At 35.1% G+C, this 13,789-nt stretch overlaps 1 protein-coding gene across 1 annotated transcript in view; it reads left to right on the forward strand.

Moving 5' to 3' along the window:
* The window catches only part of CPNE8 (copine 8), a 191,248-nt gene that overhangs the window by 59,979 nt on the left and 117,480 nt on the right, over nt 1-13,789 (forward strand). The window contains exon 6 of the mRNA XM_076007487.1: nt 7,978-8,054. Coding sequence (XP_075863602.1) covers nt 7,978-8,054 — 77 coding nt within the window. The remainder of the gene's footprint in view (nt 1-7,977; nt 8,055-13,789) is intronic.

Here is a 13,789-nt window from a genome sequence, read left to right on the forward strand (position 1 = left end):
GTCATAGTAAATAATGTTTTTAAAGAATCCTAGAAAAATGTTTAAAAAGAACCTATTAAAAGAAAGATGGCTTCAGTAAGTGAAATAGATTAATCTTTTTTTTTATAAGAAATGATGAGAGTTCCTTGTAAAGTTTGAAGTTGGATCAGTTTAAACAAGATGAAATAATAAGCCTGTATCTTTTTAGAAGGTTTCACTTCTGAGAGAAGAGGAAGTACTTGGGTGTAGGCAGAGTGATTTATGCTTCTGCATTCCTTTCATTTGTTCACCAATATTTCCTGAATACCTCCATATGCCAGGCACCATGCTGATTTCTGAGGCTATAATGTGGGCAAGACAGATAGTTTCTGTCTTCAAATCACTTACAGTTTCTTCTTTTCTTTTTTGGGTTCTTCTACTCATTCCTCTTTTCTCAAAGGCTCTACTTGCCAGGCAACAAGAGTCACCTGGGAAATTTCCAGGTGCAGGAGCAGTTGGGCATCAGAGACAGAGGAAGAGGGGATGGTGGGAAGGGAGGGATGAGAGTGAGATAATCTGGCAAGGCATTGCTGGTCCATCACCCTGTTTATTGACCTGTGGGGTTGGAATTAGGCCACACCTGGTAGGACGGGATGAATGAGGGTAAAAACAGCATTCTGAAAGGGGTTCGGTGAGGTGCCAAGTACATAGATGTAGAAATTGGCAGCTATGTCAGGGTTGGGAAGACAGCTGGGCTCATCGTGCCCAGAGACTCAGTAGGGTGAGATTTTTTTTTTTTCACCTTTCCATTGTTGTAGGCTGTCAAACTAGAATAGATGGGGATATGATTTCCAGTGTAGTTTGGAGAGGGGGAGTGTCATAATTCAGAGAAGAGAGGAAATGTAGGGGGAATCACAAGTTAGAAGACAGATTTTAGTAAACTGGGAGCCTAAGTATGATGGTAAAAATCACAATTTACTATTCCTCCTTCGCGAAAGGAGGTAGGATATTTGTTTGTGTTATGAAGCACAGTGCAGAATCATGTGAAGAAGTATTCAAAGAACAGTCTAAGTGATTGACTTCTATACAAATTGAAAAAAGATTGCTGTAACAAACTCATTTCTCTCCATAAGTCAAATTAATGGGGGTTGCCATGCCATCTTCCTGATCATGGTAGTTTATAGCATTGTACAGGATGTTTAGAATTTGTTTGCATAGCTTTGTATTGGAAGTTTTCCAAATGTCCTTAGAAGAAACGGAAATTTCTAGTCAAAATTGTTTAGTTTCAAGGAAAGAAATGTATTCTTTTTTTTTTTTTTTTTTTGAGACAGAGTCTCACTGTGTTGCCCAGGCTAGAGTGACTGCCATGGCGTCAGCCTAGCTCACAGCAACCTCAAACTCCTGGCTCAAGCAATCATCCTGCCTCAACCTCCCAAGTAGCTGGGACTACAGGCATTCGCCACCATGCCCGGCTAATTTTTTGTATATATATTAGTTGGCCAATTAATTTCTTTCTATTTATAGTAGAGACGGGGTCTCGCTCTTGCTCAGGCTGGTTTCGAACTCCTGACCTTGAGCAATCTGCCGGCCTCGGCCTCCCAGAGAGCTAGGATTACAGGCGTGAGCCACCGCGCCCGGCCAAGAAATGTATTCTTTTATTTTCTACTTAGGTGGTTGATTAAAGGGATTAGGGGTAACTCATATATGTGAAGTATAGCTTGGCTTTATGGGAAGAGGAGCCAAAAAACAGGGTAATGGGTTGGGACTGAGATAGCTACTTTCTCTATTTCTTTTTCTCTCTCTGAGGTCAGCTATTCTTTTTGCCAGGCCTTTTCTCTGAGCTTCTGCTTTTCTCTGAAGACCAAGTTTCTCTATTCATTGTACACATGGGAAAATGACCCCCCCTTAAGTCAGACTGTACAAAGACTTACAAGTATTCACTCTCCCTGAATATAATTTCTGTGTTTCTTAGTTCAAACTACTTTTCAAATGGCATAGTAACTGGGCAGTTAAGGGCATTTCCATGAGGTTGGCTATTTTGAGGGCAAGTATTAAAGTGTGGTTCCCACCAATGTAGTTGCTTTGAGTTCAGGGCAGAGAATATTGTATGGGATGGGAAGGTATCTCAAAAATGACTAGCTACATCTTCCTTCAAAAGTCAGTAATGACCAAGCATTATTATGTAGGAGATATGCCTCCTAGAAGCTGTGAATGCATATATCTTTTCAAATGTTTCTCTTTTGTAGAAAAGCTTTCTTTTTTCCCCCCCACAAGAAAATTTCATGGATCCCTCATCCTCAAAAATTTTATCTGGACACTGCTTTATCCTCATAATATCTCTTTTATTATCTTCTCATCACCATACTTCTTCCAAGAACAGCCTGAGTTTCTATTATGACTTCCTCCCTTTTCATCCTCTCTCCAACTTACTGTTTTCTGACTTCCATTTCTGCTTAAACTACTCTGACATAGGTAGTTTTCTTCCTCCTCCTACCCCTTAATAATAGTGTTTTCCATAGCTTTATTTTTAAGTTTTAATCTTATCTCACTGTATAACCTCTTCTTGGGGGAGGTCCGCCATTTTCATGCTTTACCCTGACAATTCTCAAGTGTCTCTGCCTCTGTGTATCTTAGCAAATCCAGGTTGTCAATTGCTTGTTAAGTATTAATATTTTTTAGTAGATATACTTAAGAAGTCTAAAACTCAAATGTATCTAAAATGCACGGTATTTTCCATACCAATCTTGTCCCTCCGTCTCTATTATCTCTATTACCTGTCTGGAGAATAATTTATCAACACAGTTTACTTAGTTAGAAAACTTGGATGCATGGTTAACCACTTTCTGTCTCACATTCCACGTTTCATGAGTCGCCAAACCCTGTTCATTCTAATAAAGAACAGCTTCTCTTTCTGTTGTCTTCTTCTTGCAGTTCCTTAGTTCAGATTCTTATTACCTTTTACTGATACAGTTCCCAAGGTTTATACTATCTCACAATTTTATCTATCTTTTACATTTCTCTCTGTGTTATATTTTTAAAGTATATTTGCTTGACAATACAAATTAGTCAATAAGTGCATGAGCTTGTAAGAGGGTGAAGCATGTCAAAAGAGAGAAGAAATACATTTTTGACTTATTACAAGAATCGTTAGAGATGACTGCCTTGAATTTATGTTAGAAATGAACAACAAAAAAAGGTCTTCCTTATTTGAAAGCATCCAAGTACAGATTTTAGGTAAAAAGAACATATAATTCATTCAACCCAAAAGTAATTCATAAGGCATTTGGAAGATTGGCTAGAACTAATAAATAAGATAGGTCTATTTTCTGAGGCTATGATTCTTTAAGAGTGTGGTTGTCTAGCTGCCAATTTTGCAAAGTGAAGTATAAACTGGAACCTTTTAGGAAAGATTGCTAAGCACACAGGCTCATGTGTGGAGTTAAGGCAGTTAGTTATCTTTTACAAAAGGGATTTAGTAGCAAGAGAGATTCCTTGAATTAGTACTAATAAAATATTTTTAAAAGTCTCATTTCTGATAATTTTGAAAGAATTCCCTTTCAGGGTGACTTTATTTGGTGTGCAGTATTTAAGGATTTGGGGTCAAATTCCTAATTTTTGATAGTATTAGGGAAAAATGGAGATATAATATGAAACTTTACCTTAGATTTCTAACAATACAAATGAATACAAGGTGAGAGACCTAAAGGATCAGAATTAATTTAATTGATTCTAATAGTGAGAGAAAAGTTTCAAGTGGGAAATTATTGTGCTCCAGGCAAAGACATATGGAATCCAGGGATATCTTTTAGAGATTTATGCCTTTTATGATTCTCTGAGGAAATATGTTTACAAAACTAGTTTTTCCCATAAGTGCTATGTCTTGTGAATAAAACATGGCATTTTGAATTCCAGGTTTGTTCTCTAAGGTGCTAGTGAACCTACTCATCTTAATGCCATTAGCAGAATTCCATAGCGTGCTTTCATTTGCATAATTTAATTACATAAGCCAAATCATTAATGAAAAGATTAATGACAGTCTCATAATTGGTGTGCATAGGATTCTACTTGGTGTACTGGACCAGAGGACATTGAAACTGTACTTTGTATACTAAATTTTCATACCCACAAGGCAATCCGAAATGCATTTAATCACTTGGTTGATCTCAGAAGGCACCGCTAAAATTTTTGCTTTAGGCATATTAATGGCTTACTGGATTATTTTGGCCACACAACATTAGCCTTCAGTGAAGGTGTATATTTTTTTAGCATATTTTCATGCATTAAACATAGTTTGAATGTGCTAAAAATCAGTTAAATGACAATAAAATTAGTAGAGGCAATAGATTGACGCAAGTCATGACTCTATCTTATGAAGAAATCAAATGATGAACAGTTGAGTGCACACAATTACTGTGCTGTATTAAAACTGAACTATCAGTAAACCTATTTAATGTATTTTAATTTAAATTATCTGTTAGTTAGGGAAATTGTTTTCAGATGCTTATTGATCACTTCGTAAAACTGAAAAGTCATTTATATTATCTTGAGTAGAAGGACAATTGAATGCTTATGAAATTGTTTATGATGATGTTAGTGATAAACTACATGTATTGATTCCTTTATAGTAGTATAGAAATTGGAAATTTGACTTATAGATAATGCCTCCTGGTTCATCATACCATTATTTTCAAAATGTCATCCATATATATATATATATATATATATATATATATATATATATATACTAGTCAACATGTAAGATGAGTTGGTATATAAGAAATATTTGGGTTTTATAATAGCATTTACAGTGAGCATTTTTAAAAAATAAACAAATATTGGCCATGACTATAAAGTGGCTTTGGAAAAGAAAATATCTTATTTAGATAATTATATTATCTCAGTATTGGAATCTAATAGCAAGTAGTACATTTTGAACATATAGTACTATTCTTTTAACCAAGGGGAGTAGGAAAGATGAGGGAGTCATTTTATTAGTTGCTTATTGTAGTCCAAGCATCTGTTCTGAGTGCTTTGCATATATATTCTCTGCATGTATTAACTTATTTAGTTCACCCAACAACCTGTAAGGTAGGTATTATTTTTATGTCCGTTTTCTACATTAGGAAACTGAGGCATAGAGACATGAGTAAATTATTCAGTCTTGATATAAACACAGGCAGATTCATCCCTCATAATTCTTATTCTTAAGGAATATGTTATACTACTTTGCAAAATAAATAAATGTATGTGTAAGATTTTTTTGAAAAGCTACATAGGAACCATTAATAATTGTACCTAGCAAGCAAGATAGAAAGCAAACAAACCAACTGACAAAACCAGTTCTTTTGCTGCAAATTTCCCTTTATAAAATGTGTAGAATTATTAGAGCCTAGAATATTAATGTAATTTTCAGGACTATAGACAAGTAACAAACTATACTATATAATAAAATATAGATGGAGGGAATTGATCACTAAATAATTGGTACACAAGAAATAATAAAGTAATAAATTTTAAGGAATAAGAATGTTATGTATATAGTTAAAGTAGACATTTCTCTGAATATTAGCATGAAATAGAAGAGAAACATAAATGTGTTTACATATTAATCAGCTGGAACCTGATGGTATAGCAAAACTTCCTTCAGTTTTGAGCCATATGTTAGTAATAAATCTAGGTCATTCTGGGAATAATCCAAACACATTCTCTCTGATTATCTGGTTAGTTGTTTTTTTTTAAACTACTTATCCAATGTGGAACTCATATTATTGCTGTAATGTTTTGTGTTACTGTACTCTCTGCTTTTCTCTTACTGTTAGGTCTTCCAGCTTTAATACCAGCATATTGAATTGAGGGTAATATCTGGGTACTTTTTAAGAGTGTTGGAGTGCATTCTGTGTACTAACAATGTGGCTTATGTACATTTAAACAGATTCCAAAAGTTTTCTCTCAGTCTGTTATTTAGATTGTAAAGTAATAATTCACTCACTCCATAAATATTTATTGATCTCATGACCAGTTTGAGGAGAGTCCAATAGTTAAAAAGATTGAATGAATGGAAGCATTTCTCAACTGCCAGACACTCTAAGCTAGATTTGGTCTATATGTGGGTTAGAGTTGTGGAAAGGTGCTTGGCTTTATTACTAGAAATACTATCATGACCTAATTATAATGACTCATCGACTGAAACACAACACCAGAGAAAGAAATGATAAAGCAGTTCATAGTACAGCTAGTGTTTATTTCCATCTTTATGTAACCAAAATATCTAAAAATATCCATTAAAGACACTGTATTATTAGTGTGTAAAATCCATAGGAAACATCACCCATTAAGATGCCTAAAAAATGGATTTGGTAGATCTTTCCGACATGATGAGTAGGAGATAAATATAATTTGCTGATTTTTCCACTGTGAATAGTAAGTCTGTTTTTTAATAGGGCCTACACAAACACACAGAGGTGTAAAACAATTACATAAATGCCACAAATACATGGAAGGAAAATGTGCAATAACTGCAAAGATAATGTGCATAGATTCATAGCGTAATGTTTTGGTGCACATTTTATTGATTTGATTATTTTAATTTTCATTTTTGTTCAGCAATGATGATGTTTATGTGTTCTCTTGTATTTGTTAGTATGTCCCAACCCTAATATTGCCCAATATTTCTCTTTTGTTCTCTTGAGTAATTTCAGCATCAACTGCTTTTACTGAGACTTGCTACTCCCTTGGCCAAACCCATTTAATATGTAGTATTTGCAGCTGCCCATGAACATAAGTATTCTTAGAAAAGAATGCTTAGAAAAGAATACTGTTTGTCTATAGTCATGTGTGTTTTTTGCTGCTGACTCAGAAGAGTAATGATACATTCCAAATCTTCAGTATTCAGATCTGTTTAGCTATCATGAGGCTCAGAGAAATTTAGGTTTATTAAAATCCCATAAACATATTTGTAGAATCTGTTTTGACATTGATATAGGTATGCTGTCATTAAGGATATTTAGCTTAAATATGCTAAAGTTTTGCCTTGACTTCTTTTTACATACTTGAAAGCAAATTTAAAATGATTTGCATTTTTATGAAAGCATAGTCAATTCTGGCAGTAACCAAGTACCAGATTCAGGGTGATTTTTTGTCTCTCTCTCATGTACAGGAACAGTTTTCACCAAATCTTGTCATTTTTTTGTGCACTGTTCCCTCCTCTTTGCTACAATCTCAGTTTGGACCTTATCATTTTGCTTCTTATTAACTACTACAGCCTTCTGATTGATCTGGCTTCTAGTTTTTTCACTCACTGCTTAGTCTATTCTACAAACAGGCACTTGAGTAATCTTCTAAATGCTCTGTTCTAGTGTCCCTGAATTGCTGAAAGACTTTTGCTTACTTCTGTGCCAAGACAAGGTTTCTGTCCGGCCAAGAGGGCCCTCTGTAATCTTGGCTCCTTGTCTCCGTGTCTGCCCTTTACTTGAATTCCTCTCTTTTCTCATTACTCTCTCGCCTGCAAGTGATCTGTTCTCCAAGACTAGAATGTCCAATTATCTTTTCTCCACTATCTGCTCTGAGTCCTACCTGGCTCTCAAGAAAGTAATTGCTTTGGGAAAATACCCTCCTGACTGTCCTGGTCTACACAGGTCTTCTTTACCCTCTTTTCACTGAGAGCAGCCCCACTCCTTTTTTCTGTCTGCCACTGAATAGCATAGTTTTTACTTTGTGTGTTCAAAACCTCAAACTTTTTTCCATTACCTTTTAGCTTAAAACATAAAAAGAAAAAAGGTGCAATATTGGAAAACTCAAAATAACAAAACTGCTTTGTGATTAAAAGCACAAAATAGTGTGCAAACTTACGTGAAAGTTACATGCTAAAATTAATGTCTATTGAAATTATTTTATTTATTATTGGAAGTTAGAAAATTCCATATTTCAGCAACGAAAACAATGCAAATGTGTGATATACAAAATATATACTGTAAAGATAGTTTGGGAACTTATGAGCTTTAATCCTTTTGTCTATTTTAGGACTTTCTGGGACAAGTGTTTTGTACGTTGGGAGAGATTGTTGGTTCACAGGGAAGTCGCCTGGAAAAACCAATAGTGTAAGTATTTTTTAATTTAGACAATGAAATATTAACTGTTAAGTTTCTATTTAGGCAGTTTGGAATTGATGAATGCTTGGTGTAAACCAAAAATGGGTTTTCAAATCTTGTTGGAGTTTTTTCTTCCAACAAATAATTTTGACATATTTGTAAAAAATAATTTCTATTTTAGCTGTCATGCACCATTCTTAAAAATGTTCACAAGATGAAATGAGCAGATTTAAACAAGAAAATGTGTTGTTTTCCTTTTAGTTGTACTATTAGTTGTTAGAGTTGGTGTTTTTTGAAGAGGATTTTACTCTTTTGAGTTAGGAACTATATGTAGTACCACCTTTTATAGTATGTGTTTAATACATTAATTTTTGGTGATTAAGATTTCAATAATAATTTTTTACCACAAAAGTGAAACTTAGACAATTTTATTGAAGATGTTCATGTTACATTTTTCTTATTGAAAAAGATACAATTCATTTCATTTTCTAAATATACGTAATTAATCTTTTATTCAGCCTTTGACCTTATTAGACCATCTTCTTAGGCAAATAAACATTAAGAAACGGGTTTAGAGGTAGGTTTATTATTTGAGCAGTGGGAGATTATTAAATTCTTCTAAGAAAGCTTAGCTAGGCAAGTTTTAATAGTAAGTGGGCAATGAAATGTAGAGGTATAATATAGCAAAGACATTGGTTACAAAAAAGGAAACAAGCAAAGAAACAAAAGCATAGGAATTGTAGCATGGTGACAATTACATTCATTAAACATGAGGGAACTAAATTAAGACTTAAGATAAATAGAACAGAGGAAGGAAATGAGAGAGGCGAATCAAACAGGAGGGTTTATTTAAAAATAAGAGAGTAAAATCGAATGTGATTACTAAGGGAAGGATAATTTTGGTTTTATTGATTAAAACATACGGTGATACCTGAGCAATTGGCTCAACCCAGGTGAATACTAGACTAGAAAAAACATTTTGTAGTCACCCATTCTCTTGCGTGAGAAAAGACTGGCTTTCGTGAAAAACTTGGATGTGAGAGAGGCATGCATCTGGAGTAAGAACATGTGGATTGGAGAACAAGGCCCGCTGGGCTGAATGAGATGTTCAAGTGCTTTGACAGAAGCTGCAGTTTCTATGCAAATAGCATTTTACTTCCTTACCTCAGCATCAAATGATAAACAACTGAACTCATTCACATTTTTTTGTTTGAAAAGGTACAGTTGGGTACAGGGTAAGAGTGAAGTGCTGTTTGCATGGAAGAGCTTGATCTGCCCGCATGTCAAAGTGGCCCTTCCAGTCAGATGGTTCACTCTGTGGATTCTTTTAGATCCACACTCATCCCTGCTAACCCCTGCTCAGTAACATCCTCTTCCATGTACTTTACTTTTTTCCTGAATCAATCCAATGGGCAAACGTTGGGGAGAGATGGGAAGGTTGGAAAATATGAGATATTTCAGTGGACGAGGGAGGGAATGGCTTTGGAAGTAAGGATGGAGCCAGCGAGAATATTGGAGATGCTGCAAAATCAGGAAGGGTTGTTCCAGGAAGCTCGGTGACAAATGCAACTTCTAAGATGCCATGTTTTATCACATAATATATAAAAGTAGTGAACCTTATAAGGCATGACAGAAATGATGAGGTTCACAATGGGGAAACAATAGGTATTTAAGATCTTACATCTGTTCTCCATGGCCTGTCTTGTTCACCTTCCCCACCCACCCCAGTGTGTGGACTTGCCTTGGCCAGGCCTTAGCTGTCTAGTTAAAGATAACATTGTAGGACAGTCACTAAATAGCCTACACTTTTTCATGCTTTGTTCTTCATAGCTGGAGCTAGAAATTGAATTTGTACACTCTCCTGTTTGCAAACATTACTTTTTGCCATCTTGTTACAGAATAATAAGGTGATTTTCTCTATCTGGATGGGTATAGGCTTCCAATTGCAGCAAAGGACACCTCCTGAGGCAGATAATCCACCCACAGTTAACACATGGTCAATTTAGGGTGAATTAAAAAACTTCCTGTATCCCAAGTGTTATTTATCTTAAATAGCATTATCCAAGTGATTTAGCTCTTATGTACTAATTTGTTTCAGATTAATGATTTATTTTCCAATTAGTTTCCCATTTATATTCTGAGTTATTCAAAATATTCCCTTGTTTTCTTTCCTTTAAATGGCCTAATTTAAATTATTTTCTGATATGATACTCTGAATAATTTCTTCTAGCATTTTTATTGCAGTTGTGTTCTAATATCTCCTCAGAGATAGTCTTTTGAAATTGATGATAACTGCAAACTTTGGGGATTTAAAGGAAAGAAACCATACTTTTAAATTACTGATAATTTATCAAGCCTTTGACAACTAAGTTAGGTTTATTACAAAGGAAAAATGGTGTCTTAAATATAGCCTCATGCCCTATTAGATAATCAGACTTCAAATTTTAACTCATTCTTCTTTACTTTCTGTGCCTTGGTTATTGTGATTTTTTTTTTAAATTCGATTTTTCATTTTATTATGAAAAATTTTTTCATAATTTGTGAAAAATAATTTTCACAAATTATTTTTAAAAATTTTGTAGGAAGTAAGGCAAAATGATTTGAAATTGATGCTCAAGAATTTTTAATTTATTTTTTATTAGCAGCTCAAGATTTTTGCAATTTCTAGCAGTCTGTTCTGTTGGATTTAAAGTTTGAGCAAACACATTTCTTGTATCTCAATTCCACCCCACACTTTTGGTCTTTTCTCTGAACCCTCCTAAAATGAGTCTTGTGCAACTTAATTTGACTGCAACATTTACTGTGTCTTTCTGTGACTCACTGGCTCCTCTCTTTAGAGTGTCCTGTTATTATTTAGCATTATACCCACTCAGCAGTGTGTTTTCTCATGCTGTGAGATTGTATCCAATTTTCTGTGTGATGCTGTCAGAGAGTCTTACATCTTCTATCTTTAGGGATCTCAGTGATAGATTCAGCAGAAGCCTTCCAAAATGCTAGAATCAGCACTAGTTTAAGAAAGATTGCCACTCTCTCCTCTGGGAGGAAAACATTTATTATGTCCATCAAGTAACAGACCTGTTTGTTCCTGTTATTCTCAGCCAGGCATGAGTTTGTGTCCATAGAAAAGGATGGGGCAAGAAGGCAAAGACTACCGGGGTTGTGATTAGAAAGTTAGATTCTTACTCTAGGAAGGAGCAGGAACCCCAGGGGTAAGGGTGCCAGCAGCTGCTTTGGCTAAAGGAGGTTCAGGAGGGAAAAGGCTGTGTTCTTTGGCGGCTGGGAGAAGCAGTTTGTGATCTAGGCAATCGGTAATGGGTAGAAGGTAAAGGGAGGGATCGTGGATGAGTCAGGTGTCCTGACGCTGGCCAGGGGCATTTGCTGGTAGGATAGTAGGCGCAAGTGTTTATCTGTGCAGAGGACAGGGACTTACAAGCAGGGGATAATTGGAAGACCAGCTTAAGGGTTCAAGGACAGAGCCAGGTAAGTGCTGCAGTTCAACAAAAGAAATGTGGGGAAATGAACAAAGCAGAAAGAAAGCTTCACAATAAGGAAGAAAACAAAAATAAGAGCATAGGGCTTGAACCTGAGCCTTAATTCTTTGGCTAAAAGATCCAACTCAAACATGGACTTACTCTGAAAGTGATGTCTTGGCTGTCAATGCATGTAGAAATCAACTGTCAGTGTGAGAAGGAAGGGGAGGTGGAAGAGGGATAGGAAGATGGGTAATCTTGAAGGTGAGAAATATACAAACACCATAAAACAGGGCATGTCTTTAGTGTGCAACGTTTTGTGTGTGAAAATGTAAACTTCGGGGGAAATTTTGGCCCTCAAAGTCATCTTTACTTTATTAAGATCCTACATCTGCAGGTCACATTTGTAACATGAAAAACTTAATCTAGGGATAAAAAACAGCCACTGTAATGGAGTTGATATAGTGCATGGGCTCTGGGGGCCATCAGACCTGGATTTCACAGTTTATATGGTGTGTAATTTGAGCAAATTGTTTCAAATTCCCAAACTCCAGTTTTCTCATCTGAGACATATGAATCAAGAGTATTGTTGTAAGAAATAACAATAATTTATATAATATTTTTGTCATGGACAACATTAGAATTTAATAAACACACAGTGACTATTATTAATATTTTTATTAAAAATAGCCAATATCTTTTAGGAAAGACCTTAAAATCAAATCCCTTCCTTCCTTCCTTCCTTCCTTCCTTCCTTCCTTCCTTCCTTCCTTCCTTCCTTCCTTCCTTCCTTCCTTCCTTCCTTCCTTCCTTCCTTCCTTCCTTCCTTCCTTCCTTCCTTCCTTCCTTCCTTCCTTCCTCCCTCCCTCCCTCCCTCCCTTCCTTCCTCCCTCCCATCCTTCTTTTTTCCTTAGAGAATTATTTAGCTAGGAATTCAGCAAACTTAAGGAATAGACAATGTTAAACCAAACTTGGTTACATAAATATAAATTGTTAAGAATTATCCAGTTATAAATATTTAAACTCATTTGTCTATTCTCAGTATGTAGCTAAAGAATCAAATTGGGGAACTGACTTGGATTTATGCTTTTCATTAGTTTGGGTTTTACAGGATAGTTTTATTATTTTATTGAAGATGTCCTGAATTTTTAGAGCATTGAAGCCATGTTCATATGTAATTGGAAAAAATAATCTGGAGTTCAATGACAATTAAGAATTGTTTATATTCTTTCATTTGCAAAGATCACACAGATGTGTCTACATGTCGGTAACCTTTATATGCTTCAACACATTGAAAATTAAATCACTGATTTCATTTAAGAGAGATGTTAGATGCTTTGTCAACCTGGAGTGAAGCTTTTTTTTTTTTTTTTTTTTTACCTCTGGGAGAGCCTATCTGAAAATTCCATATTCTCTAAAGGCCAAAGCTAGAGGGAATTTTAGTACATTTTCTTATATATCATGCGCAAGCTTGCGAAGTTTAATACACGTTGAGCTGACCACTTTCTTCCATTCATTTTTTGAATCTGAGCATGGGGTTTCCACAGCATGCTAGAACAAAGCACCTGAATAGCCTTCTAACATTCAATGAAGAGGCTGAATAGCTTTCCCCCATCCCTTTCTTCATGTAACGACTGTGAAAAGACTTGAAGAGAAACCATTATATCTCCTGTATTGTAGTGATGGATTGTGCCTTGTAAATAGCAAGAATTCGATAAATGCTTATTGAACTGAATTTTCCAGAACAATAGCTACATTTATGTTACTTCTTTTTTGTTAAATATTTTAAATGTCTCTCCTGCACATTATAACTTTGTGCTTGTTTCCCAGGACTTGGAACAGCATTTTTAGACTATCATAGCCTGGCTACATATGCTACTTACTACATTACAAATGCAGTGTGGTTTTAGTAATATTAGCAACATAGTATTTCTGTAGATAGATACATTGATTTAGCTTATCAGAACACAGTGAAGTAATTTCTTGAAACATTTTTAACCTATGTGTTATTTAAGAGCTAGGTTCATGCTACTCTACTCAATAATTGCTTTTTAAGAAAATCTCAATCTCCAGAGATTATGAGCAGTTTACTTTGCTTTAGTTACTGAAAAACTGTGAATCACATCATTACATCATTGATTGTGCTCCTTCTCATTCTGTACTGTGATAATAACTATCTTGCTTTCCTTTTAATGTCAACATTTACATTCTAACTATAAAATGATATCCCATTTAATTTAATTACAATGCTAAAAATTACAGGGTAACAGATGG

Source organism: Microcebus murinus, chromosome 10 (assembly GCF_040939455.1).
Source record: "Microcebus murinus isolate Inina chromosome 10, M.murinus_Inina_mat1.0, whole genome shotgun sequence".
Taxonomy (NCBI): domain Eukaryota; kingdom Metazoa; phylum Chordata; class Mammalia; order Primates; family Cheirogaleidae; genus Microcebus; species Microcebus murinus.